Source organism: Amphiura filiformis, chromosome 3, assembly GCF_039555335.1.
Source record: "Amphiura filiformis chromosome 3, Afil_fr2py, whole genome shotgun sequence".
Taxonomy (NCBI): Eukaryota; Metazoa; Echinodermata; class Ophiuroidea; order Amphilepidida; family Amphiuridae; genus Amphiura; species Amphiura filiformis.
In genome coordinates, this window is record NC_092630.1 from 3901276 (window position 1) to 3923576 (window position 22301).

The following is a 22301-nucleotide window of genomic DNA, read 5'->3' on the forward strand; positions in this document are numbered from 1 at the left end:
CCTCCCAGGTGTCCATCACACTGTACACCAGGCACAAAAAGAAACTCGTCAGTTATATTCATCCTTGCTGTTCAATAACTTGATAATTTTGGATTATTCTGAAATATACATTTTGTTAATTGGACTTTTCTTTCTCATTTGACACCCTGTTCGAGTGTTCATGAACATTGAGCAAGAATTGACCATATGCGCCTCCAAACTCTCAAACCCCAAAATGAAAAGTTGCAATTTTAACGATTCAATTGTGCCTGTTACACTGTGTGCTTGATTGATTGGCCCGTGGTGCTTGTGTGCAATACAACGATGCGTTCCCACTGAAAATCATTGAAAATACAACTTTTGATTTTGGGGTTTGAGGCTTGGAGGCGCATATCTTGGTCAATTCTTGTTCGTTTTTTTTTTTTTTTTTGTCAAATGAGAAAGCAAAGTCTAATTAACAAAATGTATATTTCAGAATAATCCAAAATTATCAAGTTATTGAACAGCAAGGATGAATATAACTGACATGTTTCTTTTTGTGCCTGGTGTATTTTGATGGACTCACAGGATGGACACAGAGTAAGAATAGCAATTTTGTCTCACCCACTTTGTGGAACTATTAACAATCAACAACTTCACATTTGCTTGGTATCTTATTTATAGTGATTCATTTTGGGTGATAACTTAGATTCCCATTTTGACTGCTGGACGTGTAACATTGTAAACCGCCAAGTTTGCTTGGAACACACAAAGGCTAACTGCTAGAGGTTAATCAAAGGTGGTTTTCCATTCAGTGCTCAAAGCAGACTTGCTTCTCCATAATATGTTAGACTCTTGGTTTCAAGATTTGGAACAGGAACAATCATGCAAGTGGCAGTCAAAACATATTCTGAAATGCTTGAACACATCCCTGAATATGAACATGATCCACTGACCTCTATACATGGATAGTGGGTGGCGACCAAAAAAAAGATACCTCTTAGCCGCCATATTGGCAAGGGCAAAAAAAAATCCCCCTCACTGACAAGTAAAATAAAATCCCCCACCCAACTCTGTATAAATGTATACATTAAAATTGAAAATAAAATTGAAAAAAAAATCACTTCCGAAGGCGGCGTGAACATTTTTTTTAGTTCAAACCGTATGGAGTACAAAAGAATCAATACCACGAACTGGTGTTTGGTATTAATGTACTCACTGACCTTCTAGCATATTGGTGAGGGCAAAAAGCCATAGTCAGTGGTTTCAATCGGCGACTATCCTATTACATGCGAACCGCTATCCATGTATAGAGGTCAGTGACATGAACATGTCCCTGTACTTTTATAAAAGAAAGGAAACAAAAAATCATTAATTTCATTTCATGTTTTTTTTTCTAAACACCTGCATCCCTGTTGTTAAGATTTATTCTAGTCTTGTGACTTTTTAAGTTCTGTAGAATCCGATCCACTATATGAACAATATCTTAAAATAAGCTCTGTCAACATTACAGCCCATCGTATCTGTATTATAGTCTTTCATAATTTGGGCAACAAAAACATAACCTTGTTCTATGGGTGGACGGAACCTTTCAAGTGTGATCAGGCGAGTTTTGTTTGCAAATGACTAAAAATCACCAAAATCTATATCTGTTCTTGCTCGCGTTTATTCAGTCAAAAATTAATCCACTTTTGCCAATTGCTGATTTAACATGCATATTAAATACCAACAACAACAAAAAAGCGCCGAAAATGCAAAATCTGGGTCAGTCTGGCCCGTTGAACAGGGTTTGTTTGTTTTATGGGTCAGTCAGAATCTCGGTTGATATCTCAAAAAATTGTGCCACAGGTAACGATGACAATGCCATAGTGGCCTCCTGAGTTTCCAAATCCAAATCTGGAAATACAACCTCGCGTATTGCGGTTATCTCTTGAACAATATGTTTCTCCTTCAAATGTCTCGTTAATCCATGCTTATGCTTGTAGGAATGCCCACAGTGTCCGCATCGGAACAGTTTCATGGCGGAATGTTTGCGTAGATGAATTTGGAATTCTGTGCTTCGTTTTCCTACCCAGTCGCATTGATCACACTTGAATTGCATTTGCTCTTTGGGAATATGACATTGGCGATGGTTGTAAATCGCAGCTTTTGTGCCGCCAACGTAATCGCATTGATCGCACGGAAAAGTCTTGTTGTCGTGTGTTTCTAGATGAGCACGTAGAACGATATCGGATTTAAAGCTTTTACCACAGTGTTCACAAATATATGGACGATCCTCACTATGCAACATGATATGACGAGAAATATACAACTTAGAACGAGTCGTAAACGGACAATGCGGACACTTTTGTAACTCCCGTGATTCTGAATCGTGTTTACCAACATAATGCACTCTTAAACTCCCTTTCCAGGAAGTGGTGAAATCGCACAAGGTACATTTATATGGTTCAGACGAGTGTGATACGTTATGACGCTTTAAAGCACGGGCGGTCTTGAAACATTTCTGGCAATGCTCACAGTTGTGTTTACGAACGGCGCTGTGAACGGTCAAGTGCTCTTCATAGATTCCCTTATTATGAAACTGTTTATCACATATGTTACACCTGTACCTTTTGTATGCGTTTTTAGGCCTGCCTTTACGACACCATTTATCGCGTCTATGCTTCACCATACCTTGTGTGGTGGTAAACAGCTTTCCACAATCATCACATGCGATACTTCTTGATTTACGCTGCTCGGCATGTTTATGCATATGAATTTTATACCCTTTTTCTGACTTACAAACAAAGCTGCATATTTTACATGTCTTTGGCGAGTCCGGAACTTTAACATGTTTCTCAGCACCATCATCATCATCACTCTTTCTTTTTTCCGTCTCATCTTTATCAACATCAGTTGTATTTTCGGTATCACTTCCCTTCTTATTGCAAGACAATCTGTGTTGATTAAACATTTTTTGATTTTCAAATTGTTTTTTACATTTCTCACATAAAACTTTCTTACTTTTGCTTTGTTTACTTTTATGAGTTAACTCATGTCTTGCTAGTCCCTTCGCGTGATCTGTGGTGAACTCGCACTTGTCGCATTTAAGAGGCGAATCCGAATTCCTTACGCCGGTTTCTTTCAACACCAGACGATGATCTTCTTGAACACAATCGTGGAATACTTTACGCTTGCGTTTATCGGGCGATCTTAGTCCTGCCCTACTCCCCGCCTGTCTCGACGGTGTCTTGTTTTGTGAATTTCTTGGATCAGTTTCTGCTGATGAAGTAGGTTGATCTTTCTTCACTAGTCTTTTATCATGTAATTCTTTTTCTTGACTTTCACTGTTAACATCATCAAGTTCTTGTAAACTTTCTGATTCTGAAGTTATCTCTGTATCCATAACTTCTTCATTGTTATAATCATCACCATTATTATCATCATCACTATCATCACTGTCTCCTCCTCTAATAGAAGCCATCACATCAGATGAACTCTGGTCTACATCTAATAGAGATTTACTACCATCTTCTTTCCTAATTTCATTACTTTCACCAATTACAACCGATTCTGCTGTACACACCTCTGCTACATTCTTCTCCACACTCATTAAAGGTGATATTCCACTTGTTTCCTGCAGACTTGAATCAATTTCCGTTGCAGCATTAACTACCAACGTCACGTCAGTCTGAGTGGCGCCATCCTGCGTACATCCTTGCCGCTTCAACAATGCATGCTCACATTGTGTACGCATTTCTTCCAGTTGATCAGCTTCACTGATGCTAGCATCTTGGGAATTGCTATGAAATACCACCACAACACCATCCTGTTGCACGGACGCATGGTCGTTCACGATGTGTGCGATGCCTTTGATCCTATGTGTGGTAGCAAATTCTGTACAGAGTTTGCACTTGAAGACATTGATGGTGAATGTATCAAAGAAATCCTGAATGGCAGTCCAGTTTAAGGTCGCCATTTTCTTGGTATCATTAATTTTGAGACCAAACCAAATTGAAATTAATAACAGGGAGATAGTTTGAGCAACCAGGTTATGATGTCAAACCACTAAAATATATATGCAGATTATGTAGCCTGTTGTTCTTGGTGGTTTTCCAGTTGGGTGTTTGTTTCATTAAACTGTCAGATATCCACCTGTAAACAAACAAAAAAAACCCAATTAGTTATGGGATCTGGAATGAGCATTTTGAGCGTTTCGACAGTATTTTTTGTGGGACACGAGAGCACATCAGACATATCAAATTGTATTCTGAATACGAAGAATGTCTTTCTGATATCAAATAATTTTCATTTTTTTGAAATTCACGATATATATAAGAGAAATTTTATGAAAAATTGTTAAAATTTGATATTTTTCACATTTTTGATATATAACAGTCCTCGAAGTAAATTTGATAAATCTAATGATATATTCTTAAAATGTAGCTGGGAGGAAAAGCCGACGATCAATTGAAAATTTTGATCTTTCATATTGAAGATTTTTTTCCCCAAAAGACCTTATTTTTTTTTGGTGTTTTGGGAAAAAATATCCATATCTTCAATACAAAAGGTCAAAATTTTCAATTGATTGTCGGCTTTTCATCCCACCTACATACACTTTAAGTATAAATCATCAGATTTATAAAGTTTACTTCGATTACTGTTAAATATCAAAAATATCAATTTTTAAACATTTGCCATAAAATGTGTATTACATTGCAAATTTTAAAAAAAATCAAAATTATTTGATATCAGAAGGACATTCTTCGTATTCAGAATGCAATTCGATGTCTGGTGTGCTCTCAATGTCCCACAATAAATACTGTCCAAACGTTCATACCCCATCCCTTAAACTTATAAGAATTATACTTTTTGAAATTTGCCAAAGTTGAAATCCACACACCCCCTATGAAAAACATGACCTTAATCTTCCACACAGGGAGTGTGAATTTCAAATGGGGTTACCTGAATGGGTGCAGAGGGGCGCTACCCGGACGCTACCCTTAGGGGGCGCCAAATTGACCAATTCAACATCGATTCTGCACCCCTCCAAGCGATGAAAGTAAAAATATTTCAGCACCAAATCAATTGAAAAGAACATTTTAAGACCGATATTCAACTTCTAGTAACCAAAGTTAATTAGTGGTAGGCCTTATTTGTCCAAAATTTTGCATAAATGTTTCAAGAAATGCCCGCATCTAAGATATTCGGGGGGGGGGCAAATTTTGTTTCTTACCCTGGGCGCTACCAACCCTAGTTTAATACGTCACTACTGGTCACATTATATTCAGCCACCTGCCCCCCCCACTGGCTATTCCGGTATCCACTACTTCTGACTCACCTACAATTATCCCAAATAAGTGCAATACCAATATTTTCAAGCAGACATTTAGGGGGCGCCAAATTGACCAATAACACATCGATTCTGCGCCCCTCCAAGCGATGACAATATTTCAGCACAAAATCAATTGAAAAGAACATTTTAAGACCGATATTCAACTTCTAGTAACCAAAGTTAATTAGTGGTAGACCTTATTTGTCCAAAATTTTCAAGAAATGCCCGCATCTAAGATATTCGGGGGGGGGGGGCAAATTTTGTTTCTTACCCTGGGCGCTACCAACCCTAGTTACGCCACTACTGGTCACATTATATTCAGCCCCTGCCCCCCCCCCCCCACTGGCTACTCCGGTATCCACTACTTCCGACTCACCTACAATTATCCCAAATAAGTGCAATACCAATATTTTCAAGCAGACATTTTTTAACCGTGTGTACAACTCCTGGAATAATCTCCCTGCTGACGTTAGGAATGTTCAAATGTTTCAAATCTGAAGACAGTCCCTGTCAGGTAGGCATGTTCATAATTAAAATTTTGAAATTTAATAAATTCATCTAAAATTGTTTTCATTATAAAAAAGAGAATCATTTAACTTAAAAACTGCACAACGGTATGGGATAAAGTGTATATACATGTACACAAAGCTAGTGCAACGCAATTGCATGATTTCAATGAGATTTAGAGTTTGCACTAAAAAGGCTCCTGTAGCTTAAATAGTTACATGTTTGTCGTAATTAGGGATTCAATCATGTTTCACCGTTGTTCATCACCGATTAACAACGATGCATCTGCGTCGTCTGAGTTATTTACTTAAACCACTTAGGTCGCAGACGCGCCGGACACATGCATTTTACATTGAATAATCAGACCCAGAACAAAATATTAATTTCTGACATGATCGTGTTCTGGATCTGAACTGTTTCCATTCGAAATCTTGATTCCAAATTGGACAAAAGAAGCACATGGTCCTACTTCACAGTTTTTGAATCCCCTATTCATGTTGCGTGAATCACTCTATTGTGGACCATCCTTTTGATACTTGAGTATTTGGACAAGCGGAACAGTTTTGACACGCCTTTAGTCTACCTCTCTGTTTGTAAACAAACGAGGAGGTCGAAATTGTCCTCCTCTGCGAATACGAAAGGCAGCGTAATAGTACGGCACTAGTGTCACCCATGCACCACGCAAATGAATAGCAGCCCGATACTGCACAGGTTCGCTTTGTTACCAGTTGCTCTCGACTATGTAATCAGCAATTGCGGAGCCTAAAAGACGTGGCGCACATATCGTGACATCAGGAATTGACGTAAATTTTACGGTAAAAGCAGTCATACCTTGAAAGGATCAAATTCAAATTGATAAAATATTCTAGGTATGACTAGTCCTTCAAGAATGACCCACGGCTATGTGGGGGGGGGGCTCGGCGAAGCCGAACAACGAGGCCGAAGGCCGATTAGCGAGGCCGAAGGCTTTGCCTCAATATGCTCAATACTAGTATATGGTCGTATCCAACCAAAAAGTGTCCACGGGCCAAAAATAAAAGTCCGAAATAAACATGTCTCCACAATTTTTTCCTTTTGCCCATTGATTGATGACATATTGGCCTTATAGGAACCAAAAGTGCCATTACTAATCTTGAAAAATAAATCCAGGACGTGTGATAGTAAATGTGATATCAAAACCCAATGTTACCTATGAATACCACTAGGATGCTTTCACTATCGCAATACTAATCAACCTAAAACAAATGGAATATTCCCATTAACGCTTTTTTTTCGTGTAATGTAGACCACAGGGTGTCAGGAAAATGCTAACTCAACCAGAAAATATTTGTTTTTATTTTATAACACGATCAATATGATCTTAGTCAATTTATGCTAGTTTATTTTTGAAAATGAAGTTTAGGTCAGTTTCCGTATTTTATTTATCAAATGAGTATGAATCAATTTACACATTGTATAAGAACGAGTATGATATATGTTTTCAAGAATATTAGGAATTATACGCATACACCTAACGCTTTATACAATGAAAAGGTGAAGAAACCTGGGTATTAAGTAGGTAACATGAGCGATTTAACAATATCTATATTGAGTTTATAGGTTTAAATTTTGCTATTATGGTAATGAATGAATAAAAAGGTAGTTTTTAGATCCCTTTCAGATGGTACGTCTAAATGAATAAATGCTATTACCTTAGATCAAAAAATTTTTGATGCTTTTAGCAAGATTTTGACCACTTCATTTTGATATACAAGTAGTTAATCAGCAATTTTACATAATAAATATTTGTTGAATGAATCCGTATATGGGTAATAATAGTGTCCTGGGGTACCGCTTAAAGTTTTTGACAATTAATTTCCATTGGTAGGGACACTTCATTACACATGTCGAGTATTATGATGTATTCGTAAGTAACATTTCAGTATTTGTAGGTAAGAATTTGACTTTTGGTGGATATCGCAATCAAAACTTCATTTTATAAAGCACTTTGAATGTATTATTTTCTTTATATGCGTTTATTGATACTTTAGACCCTATCATGTATTAATAATGTCGGTTCACAGCGGTTGAAAGAGGATTGAAGTAAGAAACAAAGGCACTAAAGTGACTTTAATTCGCTTAATTGCACACAAACCGCTTTAAACCGTTATTGCAGACTTGTGAAGTCCATCTTGGAGTCAGTTACGTCTTGTGGCCTTTCGTTTGAGGGCAACTACAATTAGCTTTATACCAGGGTCCATCAATGTGTTGTCTAGATCATGAGACAATGAGAACAGTCGTTTTTCCATGGTATTCGTGAGGTTAACCTTAGCGAAAAACGTCAAAAGTTACCTTGAATAAATCAATTTGGACACAAATTACTCAGAAACCAGAAGGTCGGTAAACATTTAAAATGAAGCACACATGACAGTTGACAAATCCAAGTATTTATCCCTCTAATCTTCTTTGAATCTGATTTTTCTTTCAAATGAGCAGCCCGTCGTCTATTTCAGTGCATATTTTCACCAATTAAGCCGTATTCAGTTTTGCATGGTGGGCATGTATGTGAATTCACAACTTTCATTGACATATGATTTGATAGCAAACATACAGGCCTTCGTTATGTACCAATATGGGCATTGGCATGAATGGCGGTTTCACAATACTGTCATGATGTCAAAAGTGTATTCAGAGGTAACATTCGGTTACCGAAATTTACCTCTGAATACTTGCTTTTATTGTTGACATCTCAGAAATATTTAAACGCAGGTTATTGAAACTTGGTCGAAATAAAGAGTGTATTACCCTGCACCTATTGCTTAACTATTGTTTACTATTCTCTCACTTTGTGGAAATGGCACAGCTTTTAACATGTATTCGGAGGTAATGCATATTTTTTACCAAACCTACCTTTGTGCCATTTAGAATTTCTGGCAGCTAAACACAATAATAAAGATGTCCGTATGCAATGCATTTCAGTATTGGACATATCAAAGCTTGTATCAATTGCATTTATTAGTGATTTCCATTTTTAAAGATATATCTAGTGCTATGAAAAATTGTATTCGTAGGTAATGTAAAAAATACCACTCAAAAAAATATCACAAAAAATTCATAATTATGTACAAATATGTGAAAAATTGAACAGGCAATCTTTGAATACACACCTTTCAGGAAATCAATTTAGATTCAATCCAATGACTTCTTTTCATAACTGATTTAGATGTTTTAAAAATACTTTAAGAAATATTTTGAAAAATGGGTAAAAATAGCATGTTTTGGGGTCTCTGTGTCTAAGTTTTTCACAGAAGGGGTCTTATTATATATGGCGAAAGCGTATGATCAAAGCGAATAAACACAATACAAAAAAGCGAATGCCAATTGATTAATACTTTTAAGTTATGGCCCTGAACATGCCGTGTACACTTTTCGTTGGATTCGACCATATAGTTTTAAACTTCTCAAGCCGAGAGTCATTCTTGAAGGACTTGGTATGACTTGTTGTACTACATGTACTTCTTGCCTAAACTCCTATGCTTGAATTTAATAATAACTAGATCTGGTTACAGATCTGGACCTAGCCGGGGCCGAAAATGCCAGTCTTAACTTAAAGTTTGACCTTTGACCGGCTATTATGGACATCTCACACCATTAATGGTGCATCACTGTAGCATGTAGGGGCTTTATCCGTCTTCCATAGGCTGAGATACAGCTACTTTTCCGTAATTTTAAACATTTTTTGCAAATTTGACGTTTTGACCTCCTTAATGACCTTTGACCCCAATATTAAAAAAACCTCATTTACACGAGCATATGTATTGTTACAGTTTAAATTAAAAAAATCTACTATGTTTAGTTATGGAGATAAAAATTCTTGAAGTTATTTAGCTTAAAACCGGAAATGACGTCTAAATGACCTTTGACCAAAAAAATAAAAATACTGTGCATACATCGGGTAACACTAATGCATATATGAAGCTTATGTCACTCTGGTCTGGTTACGCTTTTGAGATAAAAAAAATGAACATATTTGATGATTTTTGGGTTTTGACCGAAGCGACCCCTTAATGACCTTTGACCCCAAAACTGTAGACACCCCAAAGACCCTGGTTAGTAGCAATGCATGTGTGCTAATGACAGCACTCTGCTATGTAATTTGTAAAAACAGTGATTTTTTGAATATTTTTAGCTCTCAGACCAGAAATGCCCCCCTTAATGACCTTTGACCCAAATTCTGTGAATAAATTATAGACACCGACCAAAGTCAAGTCACATGACCTAAGCATGTCACCATCACATGTTATTTGTGGAAGAAGAAGCATTTTAGAGTAAAAATCACATTTTTCCATTTTGAGCAGGTCAAAGGTCAAATGGAGTTCAATGTCATGTCACATGTGGGGACATGGTCAGTGGTGTTTGTGACCAAGTATGGTCAAAAACTGTCAAAGCATAACAGAGCTAAGGCGAAACGTGGCAAGTCACGCACGTGTTGCCAGAAAGAAGAAAGATCCGATAGCATCACAAGACCTAGCCGGTGTCCCGGCTAGGTAATAATAATAATAATAATATTTATTTGAATTACTTGCAAAATACAAAGTAACAAAATAACAGTACATTTATACACACTTTACATTTCTTACACATGACTATAGCAAGTAATTCAGGATGAGTGAATGGGCTAAAAGCCCAAACACAGAAGTGCCCACTCATCCTGCACATGAATAAAAAGATTAAACTTGAAAGTACAAAAAAATATATAAAATATATATAAGCCAATACATAAAATAAAGGCATTTGAAAATACATAAGCCAAAACATTAAATACCACAAGATCATTTAAGCATATTCAAGTAAAAGATTTACATTCAGACTTAAATACAACAAGATTATTAACATGATGCAATTCAGAGGGAATTCCATTCCAAAGACGTGGGAGGGAAACAAACATGGAATTAAAGAAAGATGAAGATTTGGCAGATTGATGCAATAGCCTAGAATTATCTAAAATACTTCTTTGAACCAGTGAACTAAGGAGGCCCAATCTCATTGATTATTTTAAATCCCAAGACTAATCTTTGACACTTGTAAACATCCTCAAGCTTAATCAATTCAAGATCTACAAGCCTCTTAGAATATGACGGACGGTCATCAAAATCAACTTCACCAAAATCTTTGTAGAACAAAGTACGCAGTGATTTTCCTCTGGATTTTTTCCAACCTATCAATATGATTCCTTTGAAATGGAGACCAGACACAAACACAATAAACAATATGTGGCAAAATGAGAGATTTGTAAAGATTAAGTAAAGCATCAGAAGTCATATTTCTAGTACATCTAACTATAAAACCGGAGAGCTTAGAAATTTTATTAGCCACAATACCAATATGAGAGTCAAAAGAAAGGTCCTTACTGAAAGTAACTCCAAGCAGCTTGAATTCATCAACTTCTTTAAGCTCATCACTGCCCATAATATAAGAACTACAGAATTTAGGAGACTTAGATCTAGTCATGTGCATAGTGGAACACTTTGAAAGGTTCAAAGGAAGTTTGTTACAAACTGACCATTGAAAAATATTTTCAATATCCTGCTGAAGAATCTTATGGTCTAAATCACCATAGATAGGACGGACAATTGAATTACCATCAGCGAATTGGAAAAGAGAAGAAGAAACCACATCATTTAAGTCATTAACAAACAGCAGAAACAAAATTGGACCAAGCACAGAGCCTTGAGGAACACCAGAAGTTACATTACACCACTCAGAAACTACACCTTTGAAAATAATTCTTTGCCTACGCATGTACAAAAAGTTTTGAATCCACCTAAGAAGTTGACCTCTAATTCCCATAGAATGAAGTTTACCAAGCAAAAGATTGTGGTCTACTTTATCAAATGCAGAACTAAAATCCAAGAAAATACCATCAACAAGCCAACATTTACGATCATCCAATGATTTACTAAGCAAATGGAAAAATTTTGACAACATCTGCTCACAATTTCTGCCACTGCGAAAACCAAATTGATTATCAGACAGAATACCATTTTCATTGACATAATTCATTATACGAGAAGAAACTAATTTTTCCATAATTTGTACTTTACTCCATTTATTTATCCAGAATAAATAAAAATTCATTAGCACACGATCCAAATCGGTGCACCCAAATTGAGATGGCACTTCAGTGCAAACTTAAATAGGGCAGGACCAATACGAAAATGTCATACCGATAAATGACGTGTCTGTTTTGCCCGTTTTTTATAAGTTTGCGTTGCGAACTACTATTTTGACCCCCTTCAACCTGTCAAAGAAATGCTTTCCCCCGCCCCTCCCCTCCCCTTTTGGCTTACAAAAAAACCTCCCCCATATTCATCACCCAGGTGGTACTCAGACGTGGTCTAATTCTGCATAAAACCGGGCAACGTTATTTTTATAGATCTGCTGCACGTTCAAATTGCATGTATTGCACCGTAATTTCATGCTAATTATGTTTACACAACATGAACTCACATGTTTTCAAGCAAATTCGCCGATAATAGGTGATCAAAAGCGATCGGAATGTTACAAAAGTACAGATCGCATTCAGCTTACTTCATATGAGATGATCTTTGGAAAAATATGGCATAATTTGTCATGGTGCTTATGGAATGCCATGCAGTAAAATACTAAAACATTGCAGCAATTCATGATTGACAACTAAAAATCGTTCAATCCTCCACTGTCAATTTCATATCCACTATCTAGTTCTCACAAAAGCTTTGTGTTGATTACGTAATGTGTGGCAAATTGCAATAAGTACAATGAAATAATGAGTAGGACGGGCGGGTTTCTTCTTCTTCTTCGAATCTTCGTCTTACGTCTTACGTAACAGTATTGTTCTCCAAAAAAAACCGGAAGCTTGTTGTCTGGTGCTCTAGCTGAAATACAGCAAGATAATTAGACAATAATAACTGCGCACAATCTATTTTGAGATCATTGTGTGAAATCGGAGGGTTTTGTTTTGGGCTGTCGGAAAAATACCTCAGCCCAAAACAAAACCTGACAACTTCATACAATGACCTCAAAATAGATGGTGCAAAGTTATTATTGTCATTCATTATTCATTCATCTGCATAAAACCGGGCAACGTTATTTTTATAGATCTGCTGCACGTTCAAATTGCATTGTATTGCACCGTAATTTCATGCTAATTATGTTTACACAACATGAACTCACATGTTTTCAAGCAAATTCGCCGATAATAGGTGATCAAAAGCGATCGGAATGTTACAAAAGTACAGATCGCATTCAGCTTACTTCATATGAGATGATCTTTGGAAAAATATGGCATAATTTGTCATGGTGCTTGCGGAATGCCATGCAGTAAAATACTAAAACATTGCAGCAATTCATGATTGACAACTAAAAATCGTTCGAATCCTCCACTGTCAATTTCATATCCACTATCTAGTTCTCACAAAAGCTTTGTGTTGATTACGTAATGTGTGGCAAATTGCAATAAGTACAATGAAATAATGAGTAGGACGGGCGGGTTTCTTCTTCTTCTTCGAATCTTCGTCTTACGTCTTACGTAACAGTATTGTTGAGTTGAGATTCAGAGACTTGTAGAAGAGTGTGAGTATGTAAACCCAAAACATGTCATCCTACAAGCATGGACTAATAATGTAAAGCGTGAATCAACCGAGGCTTGTGAAGCCAAAGCGAGACGTCTTGTCAATGCAGCTCTTCAGAAATTTCCCAACGCGCACATTATTGTATCAAGTATTCTTCCCCGACTGATCCCCCTTGCAAGAAGTAATGTCTTAAGCGGAGTTATATATGAACTGAACACCATCTTTGAACAAAATTGTCGCGCTAGTGCTCGTGTATCCTTCGCAGACCATGCCCCATTATTTGTTACAGAAGGAGGACATATTAGAGAAGACCTATATTGGGACAAGGTTCACCTGAACAACCATGGCATCAGCAGACTTGTAAGGAACTTTAGAAATGTAATAGACTCTCAGTCAACCCCTTTTATATGGAATCAACACCAGCAAGGAACATAGGTCTCTCTTCTCGTATATATAATGAACATGGTAAAAAAGAATGTGAAATTAAAAGGACTATTTCAAGCAATCAAACTGATCATTCATATTGTATAGGTTCTACATGTAATGATAACACATCTTCTTCATCTAAAATATTGTAAATAATTCTAATAATAACATCAATAGCCAAAATGTAAATTCTATTTATTCACCTCATCATCATGTCTCAAGTGTTACCTATTGTGCTCATGAAGTCACTCCCTCTCATCACAATCATCCATTCATTCATATTCATTCAAGTGTTGTTGATGTTATTGACCAAGGTAATAGTGATGATACAAGTAGATTATGTTTTCAAAAAGCAGATGTTTATCCTGAAAGTACTTCTGTAAATTACAATTGTTCCCACAATATACCTAGTAATAACAATGTTCATGTAAATAATATAACAAATGATATAAATATTGTAAATAATATGAGTAATGACACTAAACATGTTAATGCTATTCTAAAGAAATCTGTACATATAACTAGTGCTATTACATGTAGTAGTAATAATGATGTTTCAATCAGTACTTGTGCTATGGAAAATTAAAATTCTCATGATGTTTATGCCAATGGTGCAGACAATGGAAATCTTGATGATGAAGAAATTACTAGTGTCACAACATGTGACAACAATGAGTGTACAAACAAGTGTTGTAAGGTAAAAGATAAAAATAGTACCAGTAAAAAAAGAACTGAAACTTTAAAAACTGTAAAGAATGTCAAAATTTGCAAGAAAAGTGAAAATGATTTTTGTGGTGAGTGTGTAAGAAAAATCATAAAAAATGATCTTTATGTAACTTGTAATAATTGTACTCTTGATTTTCACCTTAGATGTGTTGATGATAATGATGTTAAGCTAAATAATAATTGGTATTGTAAGAATTGTTTTCACAAACTTGCTAATGATGAACTTCCTCTTAATGAGGGCTTTATTGATTTAAAGTGTAAGATTAGGAAGGGCCTTAAAATAGCTCATTTAAATATCCAGGGTTTAATCCACAAAGTTGATGAGGTTAATTTCCTTTTGAATGACAATGCTATTGATGCGTTATGTATTAATGAGACTTGGTTAGATAAGGATGTTGATGACTCAGAAGTAGAAATAGATGGTTATAATACTTATAGACTTGACAGACAAAATGGTAAAATACGGGGTGGAGTTTTATGTTATGTTAAAAACAGTATTTTGTCAAAACAAAATGAGGATTTATATGATAATGATATTGAAGGTATTTTTATTGAACTTAATTTAACCAACACAAAGCCTATTTTAGTTGGCAGTATTTATCGCCCACCAGACTGTACTGTTGATTTTCTTGATAATCTTGATGATGTATTTAAGAAATGTAACAATTTATATGATGATGTATATATTTTAGGAGACTTTAATTTAGATCAGGTTAAAATTGGTAATTTAAGAAAAGTGACAAGGTTGGCAAACAATTCTAATATGAAACAAATTATAACAGATTTTACAAGAATAACTGAAACTAGTAAAACAAAAATTGACTTAATATTTGTATCAAAACCAGAACTTATTATCTCATCTGGTGTTCATAGTTTAGGTCTTAGTGATCATTCATTAATATATGCTGTAAGAAAATGTAACAAGTTGAAACTTCCAAAAAAATTGTAAGATCCAGATGTTTCAAAAACTTTAATGAATTAGATTATATTGATACAATCAAAAATATTGATTGGGGTAGAATTAAGTAATATAAATGATGTCAATGAAGCACTTAATGAATGGCAGTCTTCATTCAATGCTGCCTGTGACAAGCATGCACCATTTAAGGAAAAGAAAGTAAAAGGTTGTTTACCTGAATGGGTGAATAGTGAATTTTTGAGACTAAGTAAAGATAGGGACTACTATTTTTCAAAAGCACATAAGACAAATAATGCTGAAGATTGGAGTAAAGCAAAGTCTCTTAGAAATAAAGTAAACAATATGAAATATTCACTGAAAAAGAGTTATTGTAACTTGAGGCTATAAGTAACAACATAAATAATAGTAAAAATCTTTGGAAAACAATTAAGAAAATTATACCAAACAAAACATCAAGTATACCTACAGCAGTTGTTAAAAAGAATGGTAATTACTCAGGTAACAAAAGGATATGGCAAATGAGTTCAATGAGTTTTTCACTTCAATAGGTAATGAACTTGGGAGTAAATTTAATAATAACAATGATAATTATGTATGCACTTGTAATACTGTATGTTCTCATCAAAATCATAGTGTAAACAAATTTAGTTTTAGAGCAATATCTAATGAATTTGTTCTCAAACAAATAAGTAAAATGCAAAATTGTAAATCGTCAGGATTAGATCCATTCAATGTAAGGTTATTAAAGTTGGCTGCGCCTTTCATCTCAAAATGCCTTGTTCATATTTGCAACCTGTCTTTGAATGGGTCTACTTTTCCTGATGCATGGAAGAAGGCTAAAGTAACTCCAATATTTAAATCGGGTGATAAAACTAATGTTAGTAACTATAGACCTATCTCTGTATTACCAATTGTATCAAAGATCATTGAAAGAGCTGTTCATGATCAATTATATGAATATATGAGTAATGTAGGACTGTTATCAAATGCTCAATCAGGATTTCGTCCGAATCATTCCACAACAACAACCCTTCTAGATGTGCAAGATTACATTTTAAAGAATATGGATACAGGTTATGCTACAGGTGTTTTATTTATAGACTTAAAGAAAGCATTTGATACTGTCAATCATGATATTCTGATTAGGAAACTTAAACAATATGGGGTATATGGGGATGAATTATTATGGTTTAAATCATACTTAAACAACAGAGAACAAACTGTTAATGTTAACTCAACTTTTTCTGACTTTAGGCCAATTGATATTGGTATTCCTCAGGGCTCAATTTTAGGTCCTTTACTGTTTATCATTTTTGTTAACTGTTTACCTAATGCTGTGTCTGAATGTAAAACTGTAATGTATGCTGATGATACCTCTTTAATGTGTAAAGCTAAAAATGAATCTGATCTTAAAATTCAAATGGAGTCATGTCTAAGTAGGGTAGCTGAATGGTTCAAAGTAAACAAACTCACTTTAAATGTTGAAAAGACTAAGTTTATGATCTTTGGTACAAACAAAATGCTTGAAAAGTTCAACAATGTATATTTATTATATAACAACAATGATATTGAAAGAGTAGATGAGTTTAAATATCTAGGTATAAAATTTGATAGCAAGATGTCTTGGTCAGCTCACGTTGATAATGTTAGTAAAACTATTTCCAAAAGAACTGGCATAATAAAACGTATAAAATATTTCCTTCCATACAAAACCACTGTAATGTTATCCAATGCTCTTGTTATTCCCCACTTTGATTATGGCAGCATGGTCTGGTCAAATTGTAGTGTAGAGTACCATAATAGACTTCAGGTACTTCATAATAATTTAGCTAGAATAATTCTCTCAGCAGATATAAGGACACCAACTAATGATTTAATGAATACATTGCAGTGGGTTAAACTTGATCAAAGATGGCATAATACTCTATTAATGACTGTTTTCAAATGTTTAAAGAATGAATATCCATCATACTTATCTTCTCAATTTGATTTTGTTCATGATAACCATAATCATATAACTAGAAATCATACTTCTAATACATTGATTGTTCCAAAATTTAAATCAAATTCAGGTCAACGTACTTTTCACGTCAGGGCAGCCTATGCATGGAACTCTTTGCCCCCCACAGTAAGAGCGCAGATGGAAAATATGACTTTAGGCCAATTTCAGTCAAAAATTAAAGACATTTAGGCCTGCCTTTATCTACATTTTGTTCATTTGCTTGCTTGATTTTTGTATAAATATAATTATTGTATTTCTGTATTTTGAATCATGGTATTTATAATTTTCTTGTATATAGTTGATGATACCATTATACTTATTTGTAATACTAGTATTTTATGTATGCTATTTTTGTAAATATTGTGTATCGTAATATATTTTGTTGCTATAACATGTATACAATGTACAATGAGGGCCTGCTTGAAAAGCAGTGCTTGTCACTGAAGCAGTATTACCCTCAATAAAGAAAGAATAAATAATAATAATAATAATAATTGTTCTCCAAAAAAAACCGGAAGCTTGTTGTCTGGTGCTCTAGCTGAAATACAGCAAGATAATTAGACAATAATAACTGCGCACAATCTATTTTGAGATCATTGTGTGAAATCGGAGGGTTTTGTTTTGGGCTGTCGGAAAAATACCTCAGCCCAAAACAAAACCTGACAACTTCATACAATGACCTCAAAATAGATGGTGCAAAGTTATTATTGTCATTCATTACCGTCGTATCTAATATTTTGAACAAATCAAAATGGCATTTTATGTTATTTTATGTCATAAAACGCTGTTAAATACAACCAGTGCTAATAGATGTTGTAACCTACCCTACAAAAAATCGACCAGGCGAATTTGACATTCACGCTGACAACAAGAGCTACCAATCACAAGAAGCGCGACAATACAATACAATAAACGGAATTTATATAGCGCCTTAGCACAAGTATGAACAAAGCGCTTTACAATGATCTTAAAAGTACGACTTACACTACATCTTAGGCTACAGTAAAATGTACAACTTAATTAAAAATAAAAAAACTTAGTTTGGAAACAAATAGGTTTTCAGATTAGATTTAAAAGTGGCCAGACTATGTGAAGTACTGAAGTTTTACTGGTAATTTGTTCAGAGAACTGGCACAGAATTGCAGAAGGCATTATTCCCATAGGCGTGTGCGTGTAGGCGTGTGCGTTGCCATAACGCTTAGTTTATACACGCACGCCCACGCAGAAGTCATTGTAGCGCGTCAGGAGTCATTGTGAGTTATGACCTCGCAATTAGTGCGCGGTCAGGCAATCAATTTCTTTTGATTGGATCACAGGCTTCGCGTATATTAATGAGGTTATGAATGTAAGATAGTAAATGTAAGGAATTTTAGCTAGATCGAGTATCTCGAGCTATAATCAAATTAATTAGTTCTTGGCCAAACTGGAACACTGTACTCTGTAGTCTGTACGGAGTGTACGCTAGTAGTAGTGGCTCCGCGATAAACACACACGAATATAGCGCGGTACAGAAGGAAGTATACATGCGCCTTACACTGTAGGTATGCTAGGTGAATTCAAATTTGCCATCAAACTGCATCATTTTACATATCAAATTAAAGCCCTTGAGTAAAGAAAGCCAAAACTGAAAACATTTTTGTCATATCACTTTCCGTAACAAAGTTACTTCTTCTTCTTCTTGGTTGAGTCGGTAGATACAGATTATTAGCTGCAGTTCACCAACTTTTTGGGTCATGGTCAAGTTACATCTTGTCAAAGATTGACTTTCATCAAAAAGATTCTGCTAGCAAAATTCCCCAAAACGGCATTTAGGGGTGTTTCTAGATCTTAGTCTCATGGCGATAGCAGCTCCCGGTACCCCAGGTCAACATAAAAAGTGGTAACCATGTGTGTTCTAAATTTCGCAGAAAAGGGGTATTTTGTTGACTGAAATCGCGGACCCAAAAACACGAAAAAAGAGGGTATTCTGAGCATTGTCTCAAAAAAAAAAAAAAAAAAAGGGGTATTTCACAGGTTCCTCTGTACACAAAACTTGAGGATTGTTCCTCTTTGGTTCATTTTCAATTAAAATCAGTATACAGGCATTGTAATTACCCCAGTTAATAACACAGGATCATCTGGGAGTACAACAGACACAAAGTAATGTTCATACTTGCACATTTTGTACTTAATATATTAAAATATTTGGAGTCATTGAAAAGGGGTGTCTGGAAATCTTCTCATTGAAAACCTTGAAAAAGGGGGTATTTTTACCCTGATTTTGTCAGTGATTTGGCAAAAAAAGGGGGGTAAAATCAATGAAAAATCAGTGAAAAGGGGGTTTTGAAAAAGGAAGAACACACATGGTTACCACTTTTTATGTTGACCTGGGGTACCGGGTAGCAGCTTTTTTTTAATGGAACTGCTATCAAAATCCCTCTAAAATTCCATATATTTGGGTCAAGTGAAGTATAGAAAACATATGTAGGTTTCCTTCACCGACCTATCCTCGAAAAAAATTCAAATTTCTATGTAAATATGCGTGTGTTTGGGCCCCGGTCTCGGCGAATTTCGCTGACTAGCAAATGTGTTAACTAAGGTTTGCCTGGGATACCTATTATAACTTATATCACATTTGAACATCATAAACATGTCTTTAACGAAAAAACTCAAGAAATTATTTACAAAAAAAAATACCATACGGTTTACTAAGTTCTTAAATATACCTGGCATTCATTTGGTACACAAAATACTTTCCGCAAATGTGGAAAATGAGCACTGTTTCTGAACACAAACAAAGCGAAATTTAGTCCTTCCCTCTGTCTGTGTGGGAGCTGACATATTGAATACCCCCTCAACGGCTATGCGGAGATTAGTATGTGACCCAACACGAGTAAATGAGAGGAACTGATGGAAACTTCACCCACGCATTTTCATTCCGCACATACTTTCACTCCCGCACATTTTCCACACCCCTAGATTAACACGCTATTCTATGTTCACAACGTGACAATGATTCAAGAATGCATGATATAAATATCAAATCCTAAACAACTTCAAAAGGAAGGATAGGGCCTATAAGCTAATAGACTGCTAATCAACAATTCTCTCGGAAAATTATTTGTTTCGAATATAGGCCTATCATATCAGTGATATGGTGCATTGGATTAATCTTGAACTCATCAATATTCAAACCATCGTATTAACAATAATACAGTGGCGAAGCCAGGAAGACCCCCCCCCCCCCGAAGTTTTCAGGGATGAAAATGGCGACGGCAAAGAAAGTGTCATTAAAATGACTGAAAATGGGACTAAAATTAACAAATGAAGACGAAAATTTTGGCTTTTCCTCCTCATACTAAAAATTTAGGGGAAGTGTAAATGTGTTAGTGTAAGTTTGTAGCTTACCTTGCATATTATTTTTTGTTCTTGTTAAATGTTCCAAGTTGTATAAACTTTAGGCCGATGGCACTGCGCCTCACGCTCTGCGTAGGCCTATAGCAGTGTCCTCATCCATTATCTTGATCATTAAAGTTTTTTGAAGTATTGCTTCTTTTTTTTTTTCATTATCGTGATTATATATGTCTACTGTATATTATAAAATATATTTATAGGCCTATTTGATATTTTCTTGATAATTATTTTGTGTAACTCATTGTTATTGTATATTGTTGCTCGATGAATGGATACAATAAAAATGTGGTGATTGATTAACTGATGATTGGTTGAAGTTGGCAGCTGCAATAATGATGATGATGACTTCCTGACTACAACATAAACACCAATAAGGTGCTACCAGACAACTTCTGCTCGTTTTCTTTCTTTTTTTCTTCTTTTTTTTATTATCATGCACCAATATTTTTTTAATCTTTTAATATACATACGTCTAGCCCTTTTCTTTTCACAGATCAACCATTGTATTCTTTTGTCTAGAGTAATGGAGGTTGCTCGCTACCCAGAGACCGTTATCAACACAATAGGTTGTGCGTGAAATTATTGATTGGCTCCAAACAAAGGATTTGAACCGGTGTCCTCTTCACCGTAATCATGGCGCAGTGCAGTCCATTCAATCAAATGTTGTCATCAACCTATTTGATCGCGGCAGATTGCAATCATGCTTTCGTTAAATGCATTTGAGTAGTCCGCCATATTTACGGTAGGCCTACGGTACGTCATAATTATGCACAACCTCTATAGACGAATCCAAATACACGCATTCCTACACCTGACTAGCAGCCTTTAGTTGGGTCCCCGTCAGCTACAATGCATCCAAAATGTGAAATGATTCGGCCTTGGCGGAAATTTTAAACTGCATTCCATCACCCGCTTCCGCGAAAACACACAGACAAAAGAACGATTTACGACACAATACAGTTCCAACAGTTGTGCAAATAAAAGCCGCCTTATACCAAGAGAAGGTCGAGGAGGGTTAATAGAATAATACAATAGAGATAATTCCGCAGGTAATCCCGTCGCATCTATTCATAGATGTACAAATGGATGAACAAATTAAAGGACTATGTATGAATAGATGCGACAGGATTACCTCTATCGTATATATTATTCTATTAACCCTCCTCGTCTTTGCATCTTCTCTAGGTGTTTGGCGGCTTTTATTTGCACAATGGGGCGCTCAAAACACCAGGTTGGTGCTAGCGGGAAACCAAAGATGGCCGACCAAATCCTGACCATGACTTGGCTCGTTGGATTCGTCTATAGCTCAAAATAACGGTGTGTGTCTGGGCAGCGAGCTAAACAAAGGAATGCAATGGACATTCTAAAAACACTATGCCACGGGTGCACGATACAGGTTGTGCACATGACGTATCATCCCGTAACATATATGGCGGACTGCTCAAATGCATTCAACAAAAGCAT

At 35.6% G+C, this 22301-nt stretch overlaps 1 protein-coding gene across 1 annotated transcript; it reads right to left on the bottom strand.

Annotated features, from left to right (window-relative positions):
* Window positions 1-481: 481 nt before the first annotated feature.
* LOC140147891 (uncharacterized) lies at window positions 482-20269 on the bottom strand. Its single transcript, XM_072169670.1, has 2 exons — window positions 20150-20269; window positions 482-4092 (listed from the first exon to the last, which is right to left on the bottom strand). The coding sequence occupies exon 2, from the start codon at window positions 3914-3916 to the stop codon at window positions 1757-1759; it is 2160 nt and encodes a 719-aa protein (XP_072025771.1). The 5' UTR covers window positions 3917-4092; window positions 20150-20269; the 3' UTR covers window positions 482-1756.
* Window positions 20270-22301: the final 2032 nt, after the last annotated feature.